At 41.4% G+C, this 26,541-nt stretch overlaps 2 protein-coding genes across 2 annotated transcripts; both read left to right on the top strand.

Annotated features, from left to right (window-relative positions):
• Positions 1-12,234: 12,234 nt before the first annotated feature.
• Positions 12,235-14,696, top strand: LOC109940522 (uncharacterized). Its single transcript, XM_020540073.1, has 4 exons — positions 12,235-12,402; positions 12,783-13,244; positions 13,372-13,527; positions 14,541-14,696. Exons 1-4 carry the CDS (start codon positions 12,235-12,237, stop codon positions 14,694-14,696), a joined length of 942 nt encoding a protein of 313 aa, XP_020395662.1.
• A 46-nt stretch (positions 14,697-14,742) lies between these two features.
• Positions 14,743-16,761, top strand: LOC103631351 (uncharacterized). Its single transcript, XM_020540072.1, has 6 exons — positions 14,743-14,952; positions 15,053-15,216; positions 15,713-15,893; positions 15,973-16,098; positions 16,224-16,601; positions 16,692-16,761. Exons 1-6 carry the CDS (start codon positions 14,743-14,745, stop codon positions 16,743-16,745), a joined length of 1,113 nt encoding a protein of 370 aa, XP_020395661.1. The 3' UTR covers positions 16,746-16,761.
• The last annotated feature ends 9,780 nt before the right edge of the window (positions 16,762-26,541 follow it).

The raw sequence follows: 26,541 nt of genomic DNA, 5'->3' as shown, positions 1-26,541 counted from the left end.
CAAGTTGTGCTCGACGTAGCCAGTCGTACCGTGGAAGTTAATTCTCCCTTCTGCGGGAATTTCACTTTGATTCTGCCTAGTCAGGGTTCTTCTCAGTCATGTGCTTTCTCTATGACGGAGTTACCCCTGAAGAAGATCCCAGTGGTCTGTGAGTATGCAGATGTCTTTCCTAATGAATTGCCAGGAATGCCACCGGACCGGGATATTGAGTTCGCCATCGAGTTGCAACCGGGAACGGCCCCAATTTCCAAGAGGCCCTACCGAATGCCACCCGCTGAGTTGGCAGAGTTGAAGAAGCAGTTGCAAGAGTTGCTGGATAAGGGATTTATTCGCCCAAGCACTTCGCCTTGGGGCTGTCCAGCACTGTTTGTGAAGAAGAAGGATGAAAGCTTGAGGCTGTGTATAGATTACCGCCCTCTTAATGCGGTAACTATCAAGAACAAGTATCCTTTGCCTCGTATTGATGTTCTCTTTGACCAGTTGGTCGGGGCCAAGGTGTTTTCCAAGATAGACCTTCGCTCTGGCTACCATCAGATCAAAATACGAGCAAGTGATATTCCGAAGACGGCATTCTCAACCAGATATGGGCTATATGAATTCTTGGTGATGTCATTCGGGCTGACAAATGCACCAACATATTTCATGTATCTGATGAATTCTGTTTTCATGCCAGAATTGGACAAGTTCGTGGTGGTTTTCATCGATGATATTCTGGTGTACTCAAGGAACGAAGAAGAACATGCCGGGCATTTGCATGTAGTACTTCAACGTCTGCGAGATCACCACCTTTATGCCAAGTTATCCAAATGTGATTTTTGGCTAAAGGAAATCAAATTCTTGGGTCACACTATCTCTCAGGCTGGAATAGCTGTTGATCCTGATAAAGTGCAAGAGGTGATGAACTGGAGGCCACCAACGACTGTTCGCCAGATTCGGAGTTTTCTGGGATTGGCTGGTTATTACCGAAGATTTATTCCGGACTTCTCTCGAATTGCGAAGCCTATTACTGAGTTGCTGAAGAAAGAAGTCAAATTTGTGTGGAGTCAGAAGTGCGAAGATGCCTTCCATGCATTAAGGCAGCATCTGACCACAGCACCAGTATTGGCGCAACCCGACAGCAGCAAGCCTTTTGATGTATATTGTGATGCCTCTGGCACCGGGCTAGGTTGTGTCTTGATGCAAGACAACCGAGTCATTGCTTATGCCTCAAGAGCACTCAGGCCTCATGAGCAGAATTATCCCACTCATGACCTTGAGTTAGCAGCAGTGGTTCATGCATTGAAGATGTGGAGGCACTATCTAATGGGAACCCACTGCAACATCTTCACTGATCATAAGAGCCTTAAGTACATTTTTACTCAGGCTGATCTCAACATGAGGCAGAGAAGATGGCTAGAGCTGATCAAGGATTATGACCTGGAGGTACATTATCACCCAGGGAAAGCTAATGTGGTAGCAGATGCCTTGAGTCGGAAGTTGCAATGCAACTGTATTCTGATGGATTCTCATGTTAACACCTTGTGTGATGAGTTGAGCAAGATGCAGATTGAAGTGATTCCTTCTGGTTCTTTGTCTCACATTGCTGTTGAGCCAGCTTTGCAAGACCAGATTATCATGGCCCAGCTCAGTGACAAGGGAGTGCAAATTATCAAGAAGAATCTCCATCAGAAGGTTGAGAAGTATAATTGTTTCCGCCAGGATGAGAAGGGTGTGTTATGGTTCAAAAGCAGATTGGTAATTCCTAAGGACCAGGATCTCAAGAAGAAAATTTTGGATGAGGCTCATCTCTCCAAATTCTCTATGCATCCGGGAAGCACCAAGATGTACCATGATTTGAAGCTTTTGTACTGGTGGACCAGAATGAAGAGGGAGATAGCCCAGTATGTATCAGAGTGTGACACCTGTCAGAGGATAAAGGCAAGCCACTTGAAGTCCGCTGGAGCTTTGCAACCACTGTCCGTACCTTCGTGGAAGTGGGACGACATCAGCATGGATTTCATTATGGGTCTACCCAACACCTCTCGTCATCATGATTCGATTTGGGTTATTGTGGACCGATTGACGAAAGTGGCACATTTTCTTCCTGTGCACACCACTGATAAGGCTCAGAAGTATGCAGAATTGTATATCGACCGGATCGTGTGTTTGCATGGATTACCTCGGACCATTGTTTCTGACCGAGGAGCCCAATTTGTTGCCAGATTTTGGGAACAATTGCAAGAGTCTTTGGGAACTAAGCTAATCAGGAGTTCAGCTTACCACCCACAGACTGATGGTCAGACGGAAAGGGTAAACCAGATTCTGGAGGATATGCTGAGAGCTTGTGCGATCGATTGTGGCAAGAACTGGGATAAGCACCTCTCCTTGGCAGAGTTTGCTTATAACAATAGTTACCAATCCAGCCTAAAGATGGCACCTTTTGAAGCTCTCTATGGAAGAAGGTGCAGGACACCACTCAATTGGTCTCAGCCTGGTGAAAGAGAAGTTTTTGGACCTGATTTGGTGACTGAAGCCGAAAGGAAGGTCAAGTTAATCAGGAAGAATCTAGAAGCTGCTCAGGCCAGGCAGAAGAGCTATCATGATAGAAGAAGGAAACCTCTCCAGTTCGAGGTGGGAAGTTTTGTATACCTCAAGGTATCACCCACCAAGGGAGTGCAGAGGTTTGGGATCAAAGGCAAGCTAGCCCCTCGTTACATTGGACCTTATGAGATCATAGAAGCATGTGGACCCGTGGCATACAAGTTGAAGTTACCTTCAAAGATGTCTGCCATTCATAGCGTATTCCATGTATCTCAGCTGAAGAAGTGTGTTCGATTGCCGACTGAGATCATAGCAGAGCCAGAATTGGAGATAGAGCCAGATCTCTCGTACCAAGAGTACCCCTCCAAGATTCTGGACTGCAAGGAAAGATCAACTCGGGCTAAATCAATCAAGATGTTCAAGGTCCAGTGGAGTAATCACTCAGAGGAGGAAGCTACTTGGGAAACCGAGGAATTCTTAAGATCCAACTTCCCCGATTGCCTACCTAAGGAAGCTGGTATGTAATCACCCCCAACCCCTCCTCCTGCCTTTCGAATCTAATTTCCAAAAATATGATCTTAATTCAGAATGAAGTGACTATAAAGTAAAACTTAAAAGGACTTCCTTCTGAAGTTGCAAAGAGAATGACATTCGAAGAGCAGTTTTGCCCTAATAATAACAATCCCCACCCTTTTCCTATCAGTCTCACCCTTCGCTTCACCTCGAAAGGACTCTGGCCCGAATCTCGGGACGAGATTCCTTTAAGGGGGGAAGGCTGTGACACCCCAGTGTCACCTAGGGTTTCTCTTAAAAAGCCAAACCAAGAACCATTATTTTATGTGAACCAAAGTAAGCATGAGCATCAAAATAACTTAAGTAAGAAAGAATTCACCAAGTATATGCTTAAAAGTGTCATGATCAAGACAATTGAGTCTCTTAAAGGATAAGAATGTGCAACCCTAATTAAGAACCCTAAGTGAACCCCATGAACAAAATTCAAGAAAATAAGCAAAAGGGCATGAAAAGTTTAAAATTTTGAGTTGAGCCAATTATATAAGTTGAAGTATATTTGATAAGCAACAAGATAGATTGAGAAAGCTTAGCCAAAATAATTCAAGAAACCCCCCAAATCAAGCTTCTTTTGTTGGGACTCATTGGGAATTCTGAATTTCAGAATTCTGAAATTCAGACCTTGAGCCAAAGATCAGGGATGTTCACCTTGATCCCTAACTCGAATCCTAATGGCCCCATTGACAAAATTGTGTCTAACTAACCCCTCTGTCGTGTGCCAGAAGATGGCATTGGGACGCGAGCCCTAGACACGACAAAACTTGGGATTTGCCTCGGGTTTGGGCAGGGAGACAGACCAGATTTCCTTGCTCCATATCTCTGCAACCAGTAGGCAAAATCCTATGACCCCCACACAAGAATGGTAGCTTGTAGGGAGGAGAAGAGGTTTTGTGCACTGACCAAGGCGAGAGCAGGCTCGGATGAGCGACCACACGCGCCAGAGCTTGGGCAGAACGCACGGGCACACGTGTTCGACCCTGGTCGGCACGCCAGAGCTCGCCCAACCCGCGCGCGCGCTCGCCCCGGCGTCCGGTCAAGTCCGCCGCGCGCCCACGCCCTCGGCCGTGCCCGCCCGCGCCTATAAAGCCTCCCCGGGCGCACCTCTCTTCGCCCCGCACTCACCCTCACCGGCCAGCCACCGTTCCTTAGCTCCGGCGAGCTCATTTCCGCCCGCCATTGCCGCCAGAGCTACGGCCGCCGTGGCCAGCCCACTCCAGCCACCCTCCAGCCCAACCAGTGCTTCGGCTAGCTCCGCCAGTAGCCCGTGAAGCTTGCCAAGCCCTCGGACCCGACCGGACTTCACCGGAGGCCCGAGATCAACCTCACCGGACTTCGGTCTTCCGCCGCCGCGCGTGGACCGAGCTATCCAGTGAGTCTCCGCCCGATTCCTTTCGCTCATGTCTTCTCTGGCATCCCGTGGACCTCCCTGACCTATTTGATTGAACTATCTCGCCGTGACCAGGCCGGTCTCCTCGCCGCCGACGAGCATCCCCGCCTGCGCGCGTGGACCGACCGACTCCGGCCATCTCCGACGGTGTTCCGCACACCGTTGTGATCCCCGCGACCTCCCCTTCACCCTCGGCCACTTCACCGGAACAGTCTCGCCGCCGGTAAGCCCCTCCGCCCTTTTCTTCGCCGCGGCTACTGTTTAAGGTAGAAGAAGGACCTCGGGTTAGGTTCTGTAGAACCCGAGGGGTTTTTCGTAATGTCAGCGACTCATGTGAATAGTAACCTAAGGACTGAATTGCGAGGAAAACTTAGAAAAACCGCCAGGGACCCCAGTGCAAAGTGGATTTCCATTAATCAATTCTGTTATTCTTTTTAAAATAACTAGAGAACTTAGGAAATCCATAATTTGATGAAATCTTAATGAAAAGCTGTCAAACCAATTTTGCTAGCTCTGGAATATTATGATCTATCATTTAAAATTAGTAAACCCCATGCTTTCTGTTCAAAATTTTAGAGTTTAAATTTAAAAACAGAAACCCCCTAAACCTTGTTTAATTAAGGAAAATTAGTTTTTCTTTTGTGCTGAGCTTAAGAAAATTTGTAGATGCTTATACCTTAATTAGACACTGTTTAAAAATAGTAGGAGCCCCAGCATTAGAGCTTATGATGTAGTTATTCATTTAAAGCCATTTTGTCCAAAACTTAGAGAAAATCAGAAAGGCCTTAGAGATTAATGAACAGTGATTAGTAATATTTTTCCTAGATTACTTATGCAACAGAGAACCTAGGAAAAATGCAGAGACCATTAATTTGGACCAGTTTCTAATTAAAATGCTTTAATTAGCATTATGTAGACTGAAAATCAATTATTAGAATTGCAAAACTATAACCAAAGTGGTTAACAAAAATCCAGTGAACTTATAACCACCAGAGCTCCACTACAAAAATACAGAGCACCCAGCCTAACTTTTTAAGTAGGGAAAATAAATACAGAATGATAATAAGGCATTTTCCCACTAAATCATGAGCAACCCCAAATAATGTGATAATGGGCAACCAAAATTTTGCTAAGTCCATGATGAGATAAACCACCAGAGAAAAATACAAACCCATGAAAAAGAAGTGAACCCATGCCTTTTGCTAGTAATTTGTGAGAAAGGCCATTTAGCTCAAATAATGCAAACCACCCCTTCCCTTAAGCAAAAGGAAGCCAAACTCCAGAATGATTGCTCTTGCACAAAATACTAGCTAAGAAAAATAAGAACTCTGTTGTTTGATGTTTTTCAAGTATAGTGGTAGTAGAAAGCACCCCTTTGGCTAGAAACCTTAAGAAAATCTTGGGGAAAGAATTAAAGGGTATTAATGACTAGAAATTTGTATCAAGTCGTGTTACAACACCTAAAAGCCAGCAAAAATAAGTTTTTGAAAACTACCCACTGTTAAATAATAGTTGTAGTTCAAAGTACCCCTTCTGCCCTAAAATTTGGTAATTTTGTCCAGAGAAAACCATTCACTTTTTGAACCCCAAATTTTGAGACAGAGAATCATACACCAGTAACAAGCCACTGTAATTTTTGCAGAATTTTTGGAATTTTATAAAAGCAACTTGTAGTTCAAACCTACTCCAAAACATTAAAGAGAATAAAAGAAAAGAGAAGAAGGAATAAATCTCATCCCAATAAGACTAACCCAATTTACCAAGTATACTACTAAAGGGTTTTACATAAGCAAAGTTAACTGGTTTTAACTCAAAAGATCATACATCTTTAAAGTTATAAATTCTAAAGCACATATCATATCATGCATATATCTTACGCATTGCATTCATTAGATTGTAATCTTGCCGACGGAGAGTACGTGCTCATCCCCGAGCAAGGACCTGTCCAAGAGAAGGACCAGGAGCAGGCTTCAGAGGCTGCTATTGAGGATCTCCCCGCAACCCCAGCAATTGAAGGCAAGCCCCGGTTTTATGCATAACCATGTTATTATATGCTACTTTACTACACTTAATGCTTGTATGATTGCAATGTGCACTTAAGTGTAGGAGTTGCTTGAAACCTCTAGTTGCATGAACTTAGGATTCCTTTTTGAGATGAATACTAGTATGCTAGGTCGAGTAGCTGCTTGCTAATCAGGATCTCGGTAGAAGTCGAGTGATTTTTCTAGCACTCGCGCGAGGTCAGGAATTGATTGTATTCATCTTGATAATGGGATATATGTTGGTCCGTGGACTTGGATCCAGGGAGGATGCCATGTCCATGAGACGGGAAAAATGAATTAAGGATTAATGTGTGGATACCTGAGTCAAGCTTTTGAACGTACTAAGCACATGCCGGGAAAAATGGTAACCGGTAAACCTAGTACCTGAGTGAAGCCGGGCGCGGACTTTATCCCTCATGCGACCTGAGACAGGGTCTCCCATGCTAGCTATGGTGGGTACAAGTGCGGCCACTGCATGACGGCAGTCGGGGTCAGCGGAGCATTGTATGCCAAGGCGGTGAGGCCTGGACGCGAACGGGGAATCGATGGGGACGGTTGTCATGTGTGGGGTCGGAGTACCCTGACATGCCGTGTGTTTAGGTTTACCTTGCAAGGTTTAAAAACTCGATTCGAATCGTCTGCTTCTCGCAGCTAATGAGACTGCTTGATTCCTTGTACTGCATCGAGTAAGAAGTGAAATGTGGATTATATGAGATAACTTGTTGATTGAACTAATTGATTGTTACCATGTATGCTTAGAAGGAGCAAATCTAGCTAAGATAATGATGGTAGAATTTGAAAAGCTAAAAGTTGATTTTAGAAACAGCTAGTGCTTTTGGCAAACCAAACCCCTCAGCCAAACAGCTGCATAGTCTAGAGGTAGAGGAGTAGACTCCTCACACCGGTTAAGTCTAGCTGAGTATTAGTATACTCAGCCTTGCTTGTGGCACCATTTTTGCAGGTACCATGCAGGATGTAGTTGATGGTGTGACTTGGCCTACCACCCTGCCACCGGGTTGGACGGTCGAGTGGGATGTTGCTCCGGCAGGAGAGGAGCATGAGGAGTAGTGGGCTAGGCCTTGCCCATTTCCTCATTACCGACGACATTGATTATCCGCTGCACTTTATTTTGTGAACTTTATTTGCTACTCAAAAACTCCGATTTATGTAATAACTCAGTACTTAATTTGAGGTTTCCTGTTTTATTGTATTTCTTCTGTGACTCACCTTCGAGTGAGATTGTGGAATTTGATCCTGGTTAAGTGGCTCTATCAGACTAGATCTGAAGGACTGACGGGTTATTCCGATTTAAGTGTGTTACGGCCTCTGAGGCGTGACTTAGGCACTTAAGCTGGAATAATTCGGGCGGTTCTGCCACATATGTCACCTGGAGGTATAGATCCATGACTCTAGTGATTCAATCTGTTGTTTAGAGTGGTTGATCTGTGCCGTCTTCCCATCCGGTCCCCATATGTGGCATCGTCCGTCAAAACGTAGGCCTAGGGTTGATTGTTCTAGATTTGTTTTTATTAGTATTGCATAGGATTGTTAATGTCATGTGATTTTGTATCTAGCGAGTTTGCAGGAGATCCTACTCTCAACATATAGGTTCCATAGTGAATTGTTAGCTGTCATTTCCTCTACTAACAAAACTACAAATGTTCACAATATAAGTTCTACCTAAAATAATGCAGATATTAATTTTATTATTTAGTTGATGAGGTATGTTGCAACTAATATTTTTATTCATCTGGTTAAGTATGTGACAAGAAAAATAAGATATTACCTAACCTAGTTACTTTTTTGTTCTTATTTAATCTTTTTTAATCAGTTCTCTAAAGTTAACATCCACATACTTTTACTGATTTATATGTGTGCCTATGCTGCAACAGTTTTTTTTGTCAAAAAATAATGGGTTTTTACGCTGGTTTATATGTGTGCCTATGCTACAACACATCCAATTCTAACTAAATATACATAAAGAATTTGCTGAGTAGCAGCAGCACGCGAGCACCTCATATTAACAGTTCATGTTACATTTGCAGATATGGACCTCGGTGGTTTTCTCCACATTAGGAAAGCTGGAAGAGCCTTTTGAACTCATTTTTTTTGCTAACAGTGGTGTTATGGTGAAACAGAGTTTTGTGTGTATGTACCAACAGCTAAAATGTAAACACGACATTATTATAGTTGAGTACAAGAATAATTATCTCTTATATCTTATTGCAAAATCTGAAACAGTTCTCCTGTAGATGGTTAGCTTGCATTTTACGCTACAATTACCTCAGATCACTTGTTGTATCTTACACCAATTTATGAAATTTATTGATGCGTTTTATGACAACCTCATGCGCTGAGAGATACATTCGGTCTACATTCGTTATTATGAAACAGATGGACGATTTACGTTAAAATTTATACTCATTTACGTTGTTTTGGTTCACGATTTACGTTGAAATCCATTCGAGCCAGAACCCGCACTCAATCGGCCGCACGCGATTTTCACGCCGTAATTCAGGCCTTATTTCCTGTTACGAAACAGATATACGATTTACGCTAAATTATGTACTCATTTACGCTGTTTTAGCTCACGTTTTACGCTAAAATCTATTTGAGCCAAAACCCGCGCACGATCGGACGCACGCGATTATTACGCCGTAATTTCGGGACCCATTTACAGTTACGAAACATATATACGATTTACGCTAAATTTCGTACTCATTTACGCTATTTTGGTTCATGTTTTACGCTAAAATTTGTCCGAGTCAGAACTCGATCACGATGGGACGCGCGAGATTTTTACGCCGTAATTTTCGGGCCGCATTCGACATTTCAAAACAGATCTACGATTTACGCTAAAATTCGTAATCATTTACGCTCTTTTTGTTCACGTTTTACGCTAAAATCTGTCCAAGTCAGAACCCGTACCCGATGGGACGCACGTTGGTACGGAACGTGGCTATACCTGGCTGGGGCTTCCTGGTACTAATGGAAGCCCAGGGCTTCCATTACCATCGCCCTATATATATATAGTTTATCTATTAAGAGCCCTGGGCTCTATATAACTGTAGAGAGCCCCAGCCCACGTCCGATCACTTTTTACGCAAGCGAACTGATTTAGCGTAAACGGAAACTCATTTTAGCGTAAAGAGAGTAACAACCGCGAGCCCTCGTTCCAGAAATAGCGGCTTAGGCCCACTTTCCACGTGGTCAACCATATCTTCCTTAGTCAACACATGTTTACGCTATTCCATTCTTCCGTTTATACATAATAGTGATTTAGCATAACTACTCCAGCCGACCCACGTTCTAGAAATAAAGGAATTGGCCCACTACCCCACTTCCCACGCGGTCAAACATTTCTATACCCTAACCCCCGTGCGGTCAACCTTCCTGGCCGACTCGCCGCGTTTCTTCAGAGGTCGCCAGGGCGATTCTTGTTCATCCGCCGCCGCCAGCGCGTTTCGCCGTCCTCCACCGCCGCACGCCCTCAACATTAATCGTCGCCGCCGTTGACAGCATCATCGAGCCGCTGCTGTTGTCAATCTTGCGCGCCCCGCGTCACATTGGCTCACGTCCGCGGTCGCTATGTCGTCCGGATTCCAAGGTGCTCGAGTTGATTTTTTAAATTTATGCTTTACAATGCAACTTCCTAATGTCCTTCCCCCCTTCCGGCAGTGTGAATCGCCTTCATTTGTCTCCGCGCGAACTCAACCCTAATCAGCGCCGCCGTTGACAGTGTCGTCGAGCCGGCCGCTGCTGTCAATCCTCCGCCACCGCGTCCCATAGGTATTTTACATGCCCACCAACGGTCTTCATTAATCTTACTGTTCTTGTGCGATTATGGTTCAGTTGTTTATCATAGAGCCTTTAGCTTTGATAAAGGTTCACGGACCTGTTGTTTTAGACTCATTGTATGCTCAAATTGTGTGGGAGAATATATATGCAATGTTGTGAATTATACATTCCTTTATGAAGTAGGGGTTGATATTTTGATGAGGAAACAAGTGTGCTGCGCATGACTTCATGCTACTATATATTATTCAAATAAACTGTAATGCATTTCACTTTTTATATACTTACTGGATCATATTTTTCACATAAATATGGTCATCAATCATGTCCAAATTAATCACTCAACAATCATAAACCACTACTTCATAACATTAGTAAACTAATAGGCACTGCCTACATTTATCTTTTGTGCTGCAGCTATATGAACATATAAGTTAAACTCCCAAAATGGAACTAAATCGACCATAAACCACAGAGAAAGAGAGAAACCTGCCATCTATCCACAGAGAAAGAAAAGACAGGGATGAGAATGGCGTGCTTGCCCTCTTTAGTGGCTCTGAACAACAAGATACAATTCCTTTTTTATCCTCTGTTCTGCATTTTTTTCAACATAGAGGCGGTTCTAGCAAACCAAACTAATCACTCAACAATCATAAACCGATCTTAGCACATAGCTAACAGCCACAAATCAAACCAATCCAAACTAGCTGAAAGCAAATGACTAGCTTGCGGTGACTTGGCCATATGTGCTTACGGCGCTGCGAATTTTTGCGAACACCTGTTTTTTGCTCACATAGGTCTTGCTGACAGAATCATTTACAAAAAATACCGAGTTTTTTTTCTATTATAACACTTGTTTTAACAGGTTTCTCCCTTATAGTATTTTTAATGTGACCTTCTCTATAGTAGTATTTACAAGTGCTATTACTCTTTAAAATAGTATTCTCACCTCTTTTTATTATTTCATTTTCCTTTATTTTTCCCTTCTCCTAAACTTACTGTATTGCCCCCAATCCCCATCACATCTGTTCGTTCGTTTCTTGGTAGCATTCGGCACCGCCAAATTTTCTAATGTCTCTACTGTAATAGGGTGTAGCTTAATTGGCAATTCCCATCTGTACGTTCGTTTCTTCACTTCACCGTGTGGATAGTATATGCCAGCATCAAGAGCAGATCCCACCAATACATTGAATTCACAATAGTTAGTCACGTTTTAATTTCAATATTTCACCTCCATAAACTGATATATTTTTAGTATTGAGAACTAGAAACAAATATACTACTTGATGGATCAATCCAACATCTGCAACATTCTTTTATGCACAAATGTACTACATGGTTTAAAAACTATCACAGATTTACACTTTTCAGGAATGCAAAAACTATTTTATTTCCTGTCAAGAAACGAACGAACAGATGTGATGGGGACCAAGGGCAATACACTCAGTTTAGAAGAAGGGGAAAAATAAAGGAAAAAAGAAATAATATTTGAACATCTGTTTACATGTTTATTTAGTCATATATACATATTTATGTTGATGCTTATTAACTACTAATATTGCATAAATATACATTTTTCTTGTGTAAATATTGTTTCTATTATCAGTCTGTTGGTTTGCATATATGTATATGGCAATTTTTATAATGCAATGATATAATTTTTTTTGATGTTTGACTGTGTTGACATTTATTTCGTTAGGGTCATAAAACACAATTAATGACAATTTTTTCAATTAGTTCATATAATCATTGGTGTATATGTTGTTCTAACTCAATGAAGCGCATATGTTTTACATTGTTCTTTTGCAGGCTGCTGCTTCAATAATGCGGAAGGTTGATCGACCCCCAACCAATCCGAAGCGTTTAATCATTGAGTCAAGTCAAGAATGTTTCAGTGTTGACATTCCACGCTCGACTGACATGGCAGACCCTACAAATACGCCGTCTGATGGTGATCCTCCGCAGCATAGAAAGACGGGTGTTGCAGCAGCTGCTAAAAACATTGCTATGCCTAATGTGGATGATGATGACTTTGAGCCACCTAAAAAGAAGTGCAATATCTCAATGGATGCCCCAAATAAGACGCAGGTGAGTTTACAACATTGCAGAAATTAATCGTTTCCAATATTTTAATCATGCATCTAATCTCAATACATATCTTATGTGCTGAAAGTTATAGCTTTCTACATTACATTAGCTCATTAATACAAAACAGTCATAGTACAAGGAACTTTGTATAAATAAGAAAGCATAAATTGTGATATTTAAGTATTCGCATATTTATCCATCTATCTACCTTTTCATTTCAGAAGCTCAACATCAGATGCAACCCAGGAGATGTTCTTGCGTCCATTCATATATTGAATGAAAGGCAACGTCAAGCTATAGTCAGAAAAGAATTTTCTAGTATTATTGACATGACAATTGATGCAATTGGATGTCGAACACTTCTTTGTTGGCTCATGCAGAAGCTAGACCCCAGGGACATGACTCTTCGTATTGGTCCAGACAAAGAACTCAAAATCACCAAGCAGACTGTCCATCAGATATTGGGTCTTCCAAATTTGGGTGGTGGAAAGCCACTTAATGTTAATGAAGCGAACGCTGCGGCAACACTTCGGGCCTCATTGAATATTAGCAAGGATGAGTTTGTTATTTCAAAGCTCCAAGACAGATTGAGGCTAGGCCAGGATGATGATCTTTCTATCAGATGTTTTTTTCTCATTCTCTTCAACCGGCTGCTATTCCCAACAACTAGCTGGTCTATTTCTTTCAATGAGGTTGTACTTACAGAAGAAATGGAGCGATTCCCTCAAATTGATTGGTGCCATCTAATTTTTAGTGACTTATGTGAGGCTGCCCAGAGATGGCACAACAGGAGCATTAACAATGTGTCGGCGACGATATATGGCTGTTCCATCATTGTTCTTGTAAGTTTCAAAATTAATTTGTCAAATCTTTTATTAGATTATTCATTTGCAATTTGAAAATACATAGACATATTATGTGTTTACGTTCATTTGTATATGACTCTCATGAAATATTTATATTATGTAGCTGTATTATTTGGATCATTTGCATCATGTTGCTGCTCCAAACAACAAAAATGGCACTCCACGCATAAAGTATTTTAATAAGAATATTATAAGGGCGTTGTCAATGGCCGATAAGCGGAAGCCTCGCCAGGGTGGTGAACCATTTGGTGTTTGCTCTGTGAGTCTTCATTTCTTCTATCATATTTTTCCTGATCTTTATAACAATGTTATTTACAACTAGTTACAAACCAATGATTTTAGTAGTCATATAACGATATCAATTCATGCCATGCGTCAATCCATATACACAATTATTAATTTTGATTCTATTTCATCAGTTTCGTAGCCTATTAGTTAGCCGGTACCTTTGAACCCAAAATGTGCATTATGTCTTTACACTCAAACCTGACATAGTACAAGTTATAAAAGATTAAGTAGCCCTTTCTGAAAAAATAACTCTATGGTTGGGTTACCAAGTTGATCCAAAGTAATAATTTTTGGGAGCACCATTTATGATTAACTTTGCCTTAGATATTATATAATTACCCTCTACTACTACTGCATGGATTTGCTTGACTCATCTTACTGGCTATTATTGCGCATTCTTGCATTTTCTTTGTAAAGTAAATATTCTGATCAAACTCGAGCCATGAACAGTACTGCAAATGGGTGTGGTGAGGGACTATTTGTCTGTTTGATTGGGATCTGCCAGGCATTGATCATGACCCTAGGCAGATGAAATTGTGCGCCTGGGAGCACTGCCCGTGCCTGGCAGGTTTCCTAGGGATCCCAAGCAAACAACCACTGAAAGTATATATTCATGTCAAAATGTTTGCTTGCGTTCACTATAATATGCCTGGCAGGTTTCCTAGGGATCCCAAGCAAACAGCCACTGAAAGTATATATTCATGTCGAAATGTTTGCTTGCGTTTACTATAATATGGCTCCCTATCAAATCTAAATTACATTTACAATGTCCTGATAAATAAGAGGTGTCGGGATTGCTATCCTTGTATATGGAAGCTGAAACTTGCAGTATGCATGGCTGGATGGTTTGAAATATAGTTTGTGGTCTTCTTTTCTTTCTTAGTTGGAATACACATCTTGATTTTAGTAGTCATATAACGATATCAATTCATGCCATGCGTCAATCCATATACATAATTATTAATTTTGATTCTGTTTCATCAGTTTCGTAGCAGCAGTGAGACATGTTACGTCTCAAAATCGCCAACTACTTGCCAGATTGAGGTTAGGTCATATACCCACTATGATCTTTGTTTGTCTGTTGCTTTACCATACTTATCATATCATTATTATCTTTTTTTACTTACCAAATCAACATGATCGACTTCCCAATATAATCATCCAACTCCCTCTTATGCAAGACTTGATGGCAAATAAGATTCAGATGCTTCCTGTACATCAATGCCAGAAGTTCCAAGCTACGTTGATTGATTATGACTTAGAGGTTGGCAAAATATTTGCCTCTATCAAGCAATGTTTGAATACTATTGGTACAAAGCAGTCCAATCTAGCTGCTACATTTGGAGAATTGATTGATGAGGTTCTTCGGGCCGATGAATCTGTTACACCATATACTGTTAGTATTTAAGCTTTACTTATATATCTTTTCTGTCTCGATATCTTGCATTTCATGTTTACATATTATGATTAACGTATACTTCATATTTTTTGTGCAGCAAGGTCAGACAGTGGTAGGTGGCACAGTTGACAATGATTCTGGACCAGTATTTGACAAGACTCCTATTGGGAGTGTTTCTGCACCAGGTCTCTTCTTATCTGAATTAGAATGTGCTCGCGCTCTTCGGGCATACTTGTGTTCTAGGTTCATTGAATTGGACAGGTACATAATTTTCAATTTGTTTGACTTGGCATAATTTTTAATTTTTTTAATTCTGATTGAACAACATCGTGGCAATGGTATTGATACTATTAAGTTTTATTCAATCTTTGTACCCAAATATTTAGCATTGAATAGAAGCGAAAGGAAAATAGCTATACACATGACTGAACTTTGAGTTGTAGCTTCTATAGAACATTGCCTTGAGCATCCACTTTCCTTCTGTCAGCTCCAACAGCAGGCTGTGCCAGACAATCAAAAGTCAAAAACAGCAAGTTTACATAAAAGAGAAAAACAGAAAATTGAAATACTAGAATTCCCATTATTATGTCTGAGAGAGGGTGGTCAAGTTGCATATTATGTAATTTTGTATCTCATTATTCCCATATAGTACCTTCAATTCAATGGTCAAGTTTCATATATATTATGTAATTTTATATCTCATTTATACAAATAACATTTGTTTCTATTGTTGTATGCTCAATCTTTTCTTATGTAGAAATATAATTGACTTTGGTGAACATCGCGCCAATTGTTGTGACATACAACAATCTTTTGCTGATGGCGCATGTCTCGACAACGTGTTTATGCAATGTTTCATTGAGTGTGTCCGCGATGACTGGTCTAAACATATTCCTCCACTCAATGCTCACCAGCTCATTCTAGATGTTAATGTTGGGGTATGACTTCTACATTTATACCTCTTTTTTAAATGCATATCTTTAATGGAAATTACATAATACTTCTCTATCCTATTAGGCTATATTGAACTTTGAGGAGCAGGAGCAACATAGTAAGTCTCCTCGTCCATTTGACCCTTCAGTTTTGGAGAGTTACCTATTGAAGACACTGCCTTCTTTCAAGCAGCTGGATGACTACAAATCAGTTAATTTCTGTTCCTTCACCCTTCACACTCTCACCTCATTTTGCTGCATTTAAATTTTAATCCAATCATCCATATCAACCTTAGTGTATTCAACATATGTTATTTCCATTTTGTGTGCATGTAGATAATGGTACCCATGCTACGTTCTGGACATTGGACATTGTATGTTGTTAATCTTCAGATTGGACGCATACATGTGTTAGATTCCAACCCTTATGGACCAGAGATGGGTGGGACTATCTGGAAAAATTACCATTGTATATCTATGGATTTGGGTGATAGGAAGGTTTCATGGGCCAGGTTAATGATGAGTAGGCTCAATCTAGCTATTCAAAATGCTCGACCAAGATCAGCTTTCCCTGCTTTTTTGAAGTACCTTATTGAACTCATGAATAACTGCCCAACAATGAAATTGGGGTCTAATGATTGTGGATTCTTTGTCATGAGATATATGCAGAACTACGACTACATGGTTGGAGCTATGAATGCAGTCATTGATCCGGTACATAATACATATATAGTATTTTTGTTGTTATGAGATAATGTATGTATAGTTATGTCTAACTCACCTTTTCCTTATATTTGTTTGCAGGATAATTCAGAGGACATTCGCTCTCTTGTACTGCATTACCTAATATTCCATTGACTAAATAGAAACAGCTCCGTGGTTTCCCATCTGGATAGATTCAAGTTCTCTCAGTAGTAGCCTAGTATAGTTTACTATCTTAATATTAGTATGAACATCATGGTCTGATGGCTTTTGGTGGCTTCAAGTTATCTCAGTTCTAGCTTAGTTTAGGGTAGTGTCACTGAATGGTGTTCATGTAAATATTGGTCTGTTGGCTTATGTTAGGATTCAGATAATACTTATGTCCATATGCAGCTCTTAGCAAACTCTTATATATATTGTACTAGATATGTTTTAGATGGTTATATTTATATATGATAGTTCTGCACTTTATCATTTGTCTTATGGTTTTTATATCTTATTCAGTGATGTTCTTCAATGCATCGGATGTTTTATTCCGTTATCTACTGTATGTTCCTGATTATCCAGTGCCAATGTGCTTCCTTTCTAAGTTCATTTATGCAGTCTTTTCAGTTATTCTCTGTATTGATTATGCAAAAACCTGATACTGTTTATGCATATTACTGAACATGTTTATGCTTTTTTGTATACTTATTTACTTTATGCGCCTGTTTATCCAGCTTCATTGTGCTGCTTATCTTTGATCAGTTCTGTTCAATATTTTCAATAATTCCTTGTATTGACTATGCAAAAAATCCGATAATGATTATGCATATAACTGAACAGGTTTACTTTGTTTTATGTACTTATTTACTGAATGCGCATGTTTATCCAGTGTTAATGTGCTGCCTATCTTTGTTCAGTTATGCATAAATCTGATACCGTTTATGCATATAACTGAACATGTTTACGCTTATTCATTTAGTTTTTTCGTTTGGCGCCAGCCCCTACATATTGACTTCATTTCACCGGATATTTGATTCTTTCAACATAAATACTGTACGAGATGCAGTGAATATATGATTATATAGCCAAACAAATCCATCAGTAGCATAGCTCATAACAAATAATTACGTCGCATTAATAGATCTATTCCATACAGTGAGCTTTTAACGTAAATATTCATAATCATCAAATAGTATCATGATCATAACATTTCAATATCATCCATTATTTATGTATAAATGTTTTACAATCCTGCCAAATTATCGTCATCCGAACCATGTTCTTCAGAATCAGTATGTTTATGTTTTTTTGATGTGGATGTCTCATTCCACTGTGGGACCATTGTTGAATTTTTGTTTCTAGACCCAGGCGGTCGTCCTCTTTTTCTATCGGCAAGGCTAGCCAATTTAACCCTATTTTCCTCTACAGACAAGCAGGTTCGACTATTGTGTCCATCAGCAATGCCACATTTTTGGCACTTTCGAGTCTTCTTCTTTTCTCCTTTCGCACCCAGTTTTAGAACTCTTTGTTCACTAGTTTTTATTGTCCTTCCCTTTGGCCTTGCATTAATTGGACGCAATAAGCTTATGCCATCTACATCATATTCCAGTCTCTACATGCCATACAAAGAAGTTTTTATAGGTACATATGTTATGTCAAATTATAAATAGTTACTATCATTAAATATACATAATATCTGCAATTTAATAAATTTAGATTTCATACCTTTCTAACATCCCCATATTGTGTTCCTTCACAATCATCATTTCCAACAAGTGTCATTTGCAGTTCAGATTGATGATGTGCATCAATATTTAAGCCTCCATCCTACTCATTAGTGCATTATAGTCAATATTACAAATAATGTATAAATCATCCCATTTGTTTGCACTATACATAAATTACATTGTTTTTTTGCCATAATATTACCTGTTGTAGTGAATGTACTGCCCCATGCTCCTCGTTATCACATTGCGATACATGTTCATCTTCAGCGTTTCCAACATCATCCTCTTCGCCCTGCAACGTTTAATTTTTACAATTAGTAATAATTAAGTTCTGAATAAAATTTTCAACAATTTTATATAAAAGAACACCCACATGGTTGCCCTCTCCAGTAGTTGCACCACCAGCATCTTCACATCCTATATCTGGCTCTAAACGCCCAAGCATCTCCAACAGTTCATCCATTGTGTCCAAAGCCTTATCACTCCCTGCCTTTGACATACTAGCTTGGTTTACTACCTTCATTGCCTTTTTAAGCAACATTTTTTGCCTATATGATTTTGTTTCTCCATCTTTTCCACTCATTTTCCTGTCATCTCTTGAAAATACCACATCTTGCTTAGCTGAGTATGTGTAACGCTGTAGAATGTATTCCTTAGGTATCCTCTCTAGTTGAATGTGCATGAATGTTCGGATTAGATGCACACAAAATAGTCCTACATTTAAACAAGGGTGCAACATTTCACATTCAGCTTTATTTATTAGCGTATAAATAATACGACGTTATTTCTTAACTCTTGCTTACCTGTGTGTTCCCACTGTTTGCATTCACATTTAAACTTTCCTGCCTCTACATCTGCATTCACTTTGAATTGGTGTTGCCCCCACACGATTCTTTTCGATCTTGATTTATGCTGCACCAACCAATCATTTGCGCCTCCATCTGGATCAAGTGTTATCCTATATGCAGTAGTGTATTTTATTGACTCCTCGAATCTATTCATCACAGCCCTGGTGTATGCCCTTGCAACCCTAATTTCGAACATATATAGAGTTGTGGTTTCTTTTTGACCCTGCATATAAAATAATTAGTTACGTCTTGCGAGCCTACTAAATAGTATAATGCATAAATAATATTACATACCATACATCCTAGTGTTTCCTTTCCTTCTTGCATCTTCCTGCTATGCAGTAGTTTCAACATTTGCTTAGCAAACTCATGAAGTGGGGTGTTTGAATCGACATGAGCGCTCTTCACGAGTTTGTTCATGCTCTCGCTACGTTGCGTTGACACCATAAGCCCACAATAGTCATGTTTGAAAAAAACAGGTATCCACTCCTTACGCATTGCATATAATTTTCTAAGTGTTCCATCTTCATGCAGGTTGAATTCATCAATCAACAATTTCCATGCAGCCTCAAACTCTATTTCAGTCAATGGATGATGTACTATAGACTGGAATTTTGTCTTAAAATCTGCTTCAGCATATCATGCATACAACTCATTTAGAAATGGCATGTACCTATTTTGCACATGCCATAGACACAACCTGTGGATTGTGTTTGGGAAGACCCGACGTAATGCCACTGGCATTGCAGGGTCTTGATCTGTAAATATTCATTGTTTGACATTATTATATGCATATTTTTATGCAAACATTGTATGGTACATAACAAAACAAGACTCACATGCATTGTAAATACGCACAAGATATTGAATTTATATTGCATGTACTTCGAGTTTATAGTTATTATATCTACATAAATCATACCTGTCAACATGACTCTTGGTCCTTCAGTCCCCATGCATGTCTTGAATGCATTAAATACCCACTCGAATGTTTCAACAGTTTCATCTCCCAATAATGAGAACCCAAACACTGTGCATTGTAGGTGTTGGTTTGCACCAACAAACATTCCTAGGGGTTTTCCATACAAATTAGTCTTATGAGTTGTATCAAAGGTAACTGCATCCCCAAAATCAACATACTCTCCTTGCTGACTAGCATGAGACCAAAAAATACTCAATATTTTTCCTTCGTTGTCTAACTGGAAATCAGAGAAAAATTGTGGATTATCCCTTTTGCATAATGAAAAAAAGCCAAAAGCTTAGACACATCATTGTCATTCTTTTCTCGTTGCTTTGCCTGTTTCCTGTATATTTCAACAAAAATTTATAATTATTACTCATTAACTTGAAATGGATTTTAAAATTTATATAATAGATACATAAAGAAAATGATTCTTACAAATTAGCAATGTCCTTTGCTGTAATTGGTACGTTTTCTGGACCACCATGCATCTCAGACACGAAGTCCATGATACAGTGTTGCAGGATTCTGCTTTGCTGCATTGAATTGAGAAACTCCATGTACTCAGGATCATGAGTTTTGTTGCATTGTAGGTGTTTCTTTACAGTATCCTTCTTAATGAATTCATGATTATGTTCTAAGTGCACCAGATCGATTCTTACGGCTACAATATTTTCTTTTGAGTCATCATAGATTTTTTTAGTTTCAAACCAGCCTTGCATTGTGTTCTCCTCGATGATGTATTACGGATTCTAGGATTACTAGCTAACCTTTCTGTATTTCTACCCTCCATTGAACAATTTAACCACTTACAGTTCTTTCTCTCCCTATACTTTTTAAGTGGAAAACCAACCTCATATGCGTAACGACTGTAAAAATTGTATGCCTCATCGACATTTCCAAATGTCATACCGATCCTAGGCACCATGGTTGGATCAATACTTTCAGGTTGTGAATGAACATAATCATAAATACAATTAATTTTATATTAGTTACAGTCTTAATTTTATAAATTGTATAATTGACATAACCAAAGATAAATAACTTACATGACTTCGGAGGATATTAGGTGTATCTTGTTCATGATCACTAATGGTCCTCATAGGCACCATTTGATTTGCCGCTACCATTGTTTCAATTACTGTTGTATTGCCATCATTGACCCCTGGCGCTCGTAATTCTGCAGGTGGTGTTACTATATTTATCCGTGGACTCGCACCACAGTTTGGAGATATAATTCTTGATGTGGGCGCTGCTGGTAGACCACTGCATGTGTCTGCAAGCCGGCCATCATATTTGTCTAATTATTTTATGAACTGAAGTAATAATTCAATTGCAAATTTACCTGGTGCAGCTATGTGCAATGACGCAGAATTATCATCGCCTGCTTCTTCTTCTCTGCCGTCAGCCATTGTAAACAATGCAATACAATCAGCCGCCACGTTCCTTTTTATATGCCCTGAGCTAACCAATCCCGTGTACAATGTTTACGCTATTTTGTTCGGTCAATTACGATCTATAAAGTTTGTTCCTGCATGCCAGGAGATATTGTCGGACTGGTGATAACAACTCGAGAGAATTTATCGCGGTTTGTTGAAACAGATTTATATTTACTGAAGTATATCTAACCAGTTACGCCATTGTATGTACATATTTATGCCTCGCGTTTCTGCTTACGTGCATGCTGGGCGATATTTTCGGGAGGCTTCAGTTATCGTTCGAGATTTTATCGCGTATACCATTTTACGCTAAAATACACACGGGTTTACGATGTGTTGGCTTATGATTTACGCTGTGGTTCGACCAGACCATAAACCGCCGAACAAACCTGCGGTCTGACCGATTCCGTCTAATTGGCTGGGGCTTCCCGATACTAATGGAAGCCCTGGGCTTCCATTAGTTCGTCCCTATATATATATATATACTTTATGAATTGGCCTTAGGAGAGTACCTTGTAGCCTTAGTTATAGTTCCTCAATCTCCTATTTTCGTCTCTCTTCCACTCTACGTCGTCTAGGGAAGCTTTTGGATGGCCTACTAACGGCAAAGCAACCACAACATCTTTCCTCCTCGACGGATCCCTCACGGGAGATGAGATCTTAGTTCTGAGTCGTGGACGGTCCGGGCGCGTCAATTGTGGACAGTCCGCGCTCCCGCAGAGAGAACCCCAAGGTCATGTCGTCGCGCACAGACCCTAGGGTTCATTTGGTGTTTTGCTCAAAAAGGCACTAACACACTTTTTGACGACTCCACTGGGAACGAGTGCGTTTCAGATCTATTAGATCGGTCATGATGGCCGGTTCCAAAGATCGCACCAAATGTCTCCTAAGATAATACTTAGGCCAGCTATGGAGACCGTGTCGGTTGATAAGTAGCATCGGTTTGAAAACCTCATGAAGCAATAGGATGGTGAGGCACTGTGACAACACGTCCGGGTGCGCGAAGAAGCGAAGGAGAAGTTTTGTCACACTTCACTGTGGATCGACACCAGAAGATTATCAAGAAAAGGGAGATCAAGATCGACTTCTTGCAGCCTTCGCTCCAAAATAGCAATGTAAGTAATGCTAATGATAATCAATCTATTAAAGCATTATATAGATCATCAAAGATATACATTAGAACAATGTATGGGAGGGGTAGAAGAATTACTCAAGAAACTCACACGTATATTATTTGAAAAATCTATTGTCCCTAGTTTTCCATCTCATGAGGTTGCGATAGAGACGACCTCGCTAGACGCATCGACAACAAATGGGTCTCCACAGTCCCAACCATTATATGGTATGCTGATAAACTCATACCAAGGATAGCCATCACCTCCACAACCCCTAGATGATACATCAGTGCCCTAGGCCACGGTTGGACTGTCCGAGTATAATCTTCGACCATTCGACGTCAGAACGGTCCGTCTGATAATCCATCGTGGACCGTCCGGCGTACTGTTGGATCGTCCGGTGTACAACACTTAGATTGGTACCATATGCACAATACGTAGCCGCACTCTACACTAGAGCAGCAATGTCCTCCCCCACCTTCGTCCCACTAAAGCTGAAGCAATCCCACACATAGAGACGAGTACTACCCAATACACAGCAACACTATTATCAGCCTTCAAGAATCTCCTTAACCTTCTAGGCACCAGAGAAAGAGGATGTATGGATAGACATTGTCTCTTCAGAAAGGAATGGAAGTATAACAGGAAGAAGAACAAAAAAACTCCCCATCATCATCTTCTTCCTCCAACAAAAACTACCTAGCTAGCTATTCCCAAGAACTCATATCTAGAGAACCGGGAGAACTAGTATAAGCACTTGTACTTACATATAATCATATTACATGAAGAACCACATAAGCAACACGTTGGCTGCTCTATGGTGAGTTATGTGATCTACCACTGTAAGGAACCACGTAAGCAAACTAGCTAGACCATGTACCGAATGAAATAGCTAGACCATGTACTAATGAAAGCAAACTAGCTAGACCATGTTCAGCAAAAAAGCCACCGTAGATCAAGCCATCAAACACAAACCAAACATGAGAAATAATCAAATAATTCCAAGACCCTGTGTAGCACCACGAAAAAATAACCAAACTAGCTAGTCTTATGGGGTGTTTGGTTTCTAGGGACTAATTTTTAGTCCTCTACTTTATTCCATTTTAGTCCCTAAATTACCAAATTTAGAAACTACTATTTGGTAATTTAGGGACTAAAACAGAATAAAATGGAGGGACTAAAAATTAGTCACTACAAACCAAACACCCCCTTGATGCTATATTGCACGATGACAACAAACTCCTATTATCAGTGTCATTACTCTGCAGAAAGTTCTTCAAATTAGAACACACTCAAAATAAGTATTTAGTATTTATGTAGTAACATCTCAACACTTTCAAACACAACTCTAAATAAGTCTTTAGTATTATTCCACAAATCATAAAGTCGCTACTAATTTTCTTAATATCATATTTAGGGTTATAGTTGTTGTATTATATATTTAGCGACCAAATATGTGTTGTTATACTATACATTTAGCAACCAACAAAAAGTTGCCCCTATTTACTATTGTTATTAATAATAGTATGCATTTAATTAGCATTCAAAAATGATATATCCACTAAATAGATATAAACACAAAAAGCATCATAAAATCACAACTTTTTATACACATAATCACATAAACATACACAATTAATTAGTATTTCACAATAAAAGATCCACATATCACATAAACACAAAATCACCATAGCTAGATCATAGACTTTGCACGTGTATTTCACAAAAGCTACATCTTAGTGTGATTTAAACATGTTTGCAAACACTTTACAAAATCATTAAAAAAACTAATGCTTCAAGCAAAGTGCCATGTAGACCTTGGTGAATTTGCACCTTGCACCTGATCAAAGATTTTTAGCGATGACGCGATCTTGGCGACATCCACTACGATTAAGCTGGGGGTCAACGGGTCTGGCCGGCGCGAGAGCCTACGCCTTCAAGAGCCACAAGCGCGAGGAAGGAGGTGATGCCCTAGTTCGCGAGTGCGTCGATGAGCTCGAACAGGTCCTCATGGACTTTGATGGCTGCACGACGCTCCGAGGAAGGGGCGGAGGGGGTGCGGCAACGCTCCGAGGAAGGGGCACATGAGCGTGTGAGTGCTCCGGGGCAAGGGCTTGGGGGCACAGTGGTGTCGAGTGGCGCTCCAGCTGGGGCGCGACAACGGCGGTGGGGTGGGCAGAGTGGCCCCGGAGGGGGAGAGAACATAGAGTACTGAGTACGGGGAGAGAGGTCGCAGCAGTCAACTGCTTATTTGGGCCAACACTAAACGACCCAAAAAAATTTAGCAACCAATAGTCGGATGTCTATCGGCCTCTATAGAGACCAATCGTAAGTTGTTAAAGTTATATGCTTTTAGCGACCAACCGATCGTAGCTAAAAATGTCTTTAGCGACCAACTATCAGTCCTTAACATTTAGCAACCAACCATTTGTACTAAAGAAGGGTTGCTAAAAGTGAACTGTCATGTTAGTGTTATATATTTTCTCAAATCCCAACGTCCTATGGAGAGCGCATCCAACTTTGCATACAAAAGTAAAGCTTCAATAGGAGTCATGGATCAACAGAAAGAACGAAAGAACAGGGAAAGCGAACGGACATGTTCTCACCTTCTAGAATCAAGAGCTATGGATCAGAACCTGGTGAAGAAAATTTAGTGCACAACCTTGTCGGGGACCATAATTAGGGGTACCCTCAAGTCTCCTAATTCTCAGCTGGTAACCCCCATCAGCATAAAGCTGCAAAGGCCTGATGGGTGCGACTAAGTCTGGGATCAGTCCATTCGAGGGACTCGATCACGCCTCGCCCGAGCCCAGCCTCGGGCAAGGGCAGCCGACCCCGGAGGATCTCCGTCTCGCCCGAGGCCCCCCTCCAGCGACGAACATACCTCCGGCTCGCCCGAGGCCCAGTCTTCGCCAAGAAGCAACCCCGGCCAGATAACCACGCCAACCGACCAAATCGCAGGGGCATTTAATGCAAAGGTGGCCTGACACCTTTATCCTGACGCACGTCCTCCGGTCGACAGAGCCGAAGTGACCGCAGTCACTTCGCCGCTCCACTGACCGGCCTGACAAGAGGACAGCGCCGCCTGCGCCGCTCCGACTGCTGTGCCACTCGATAGAGTGAGGCTGACAGGCAGTCAGGCCCGGCCTCAGGCACCATAGGAAACTCCGCTCCGCCCGACCCAGGGCTCGGACTCGGGCTAAGCCCCGGAAGACGGTGAACTCCGCTCCGCCCGACCCAGGGCTCGGACTCGGGCTAAGCCCCGGAAGACGGCAAACTCCGCTCCGCCCGACCCAGGGCTCGGACTCGGGCTAAGCCCCAGAAGACGGTGAACTCCGCTCCGCCCGACCCAGGGCTCGGACTCGGGCTCAGCCCCTGAAGACGACGAACTCCGCTTCGCCCGACCCTAGGGCTCGGACTCAGCCCTGGCCTCAGCCGACGGTCTCCGCCTCACCCGACCCAGGGGCTCGGACTCGACCTCGGCCTCGAAAGACAGACTCGACCTCGACCTCGGAGGAGCCTCCACATCGCCCAAACTAGGGCACGGACCGACCACGTCAACAGGAGGCGCCATCATTACCCTACCCCAAGCTGACTCAGGCTGCGGGAAACAAGACCGGCGTCCCATCTGGCTCGCTCCGCCAGATAAGTAATGATGGCGCCCCGCACTCTCCATGACGATGGTGGCTCTCAGCCCCCTTACGGAAGCAGGAGGACGTCAGCAAAGACTTGACAGCCCCGATAGCTGTCCCTCCACCAAGCTCCAGCGCTCCTCCGACGGCCACGACACCACACGAACCGGGTGCCAAAACCCCTCCGGCTGCCACGATGGCATGTACTTAGGGCGCTAGCTCTCCTCCGCTAGACACGTTAGCAC

This window comes from Zea mays, chromosome 6 (assembly GCF_902167145.1).
Source record: "Zea mays cultivar B73 chromosome 6, Zm-B73-REFERENCE-NAM-5.0, whole genome shotgun sequence".
Lineage (NCBI taxonomy): Eukaryota > Viridiplantae > Streptophyta > Magnoliopsida > Poales > Poaceae > Zea > Zea mays.
This window is presented reverse-complemented; position numbering and strand designations above follow the sequence as displayed.

Coding starts and splice junctions, on each gene's coding strand:
- LOC109940522 (XM_020540073.1), top strand. CDS start 12,235: ATGGCAGACCCTACAAATACGCCGTCTGATGGTGATCCTCCGCAGCAT. Junction 12,403..12,782: donor ATGCCCCAAATAAGACGCAG/GTGAGTTTACAA, acceptor TGGCTCATGCAG/AAGCTAGACCCCAGGGACAT. Junction 13,528..14,540: donor AACCATTTGGTGTTTGCTCT/GTGAGTCTTCAT, acceptor CTGTTTCATCAG/TTTCGTAGCAGCAGTGAGAC.
- LOC103631351 (XM_020540072.1), top strand. CDS start 14,743: ATGGCAAATAAGATTCAGATGCTTCCTGTACATCAATGCCAGAAGTTC. Junction 15,217..15,712: donor AGGTTCATTGAATTGGACAG/GTACATAATTTT, acceptor TTTCTTATGTAG/AAATATAATTGACTTTGGTG. Junction 16,602..16,691: donor TGAATGCAGTCATTGATCCG/GTACATAATACA, acceptor ATTTGTTTGCAG/GATAATTCAGAGGACATTCG.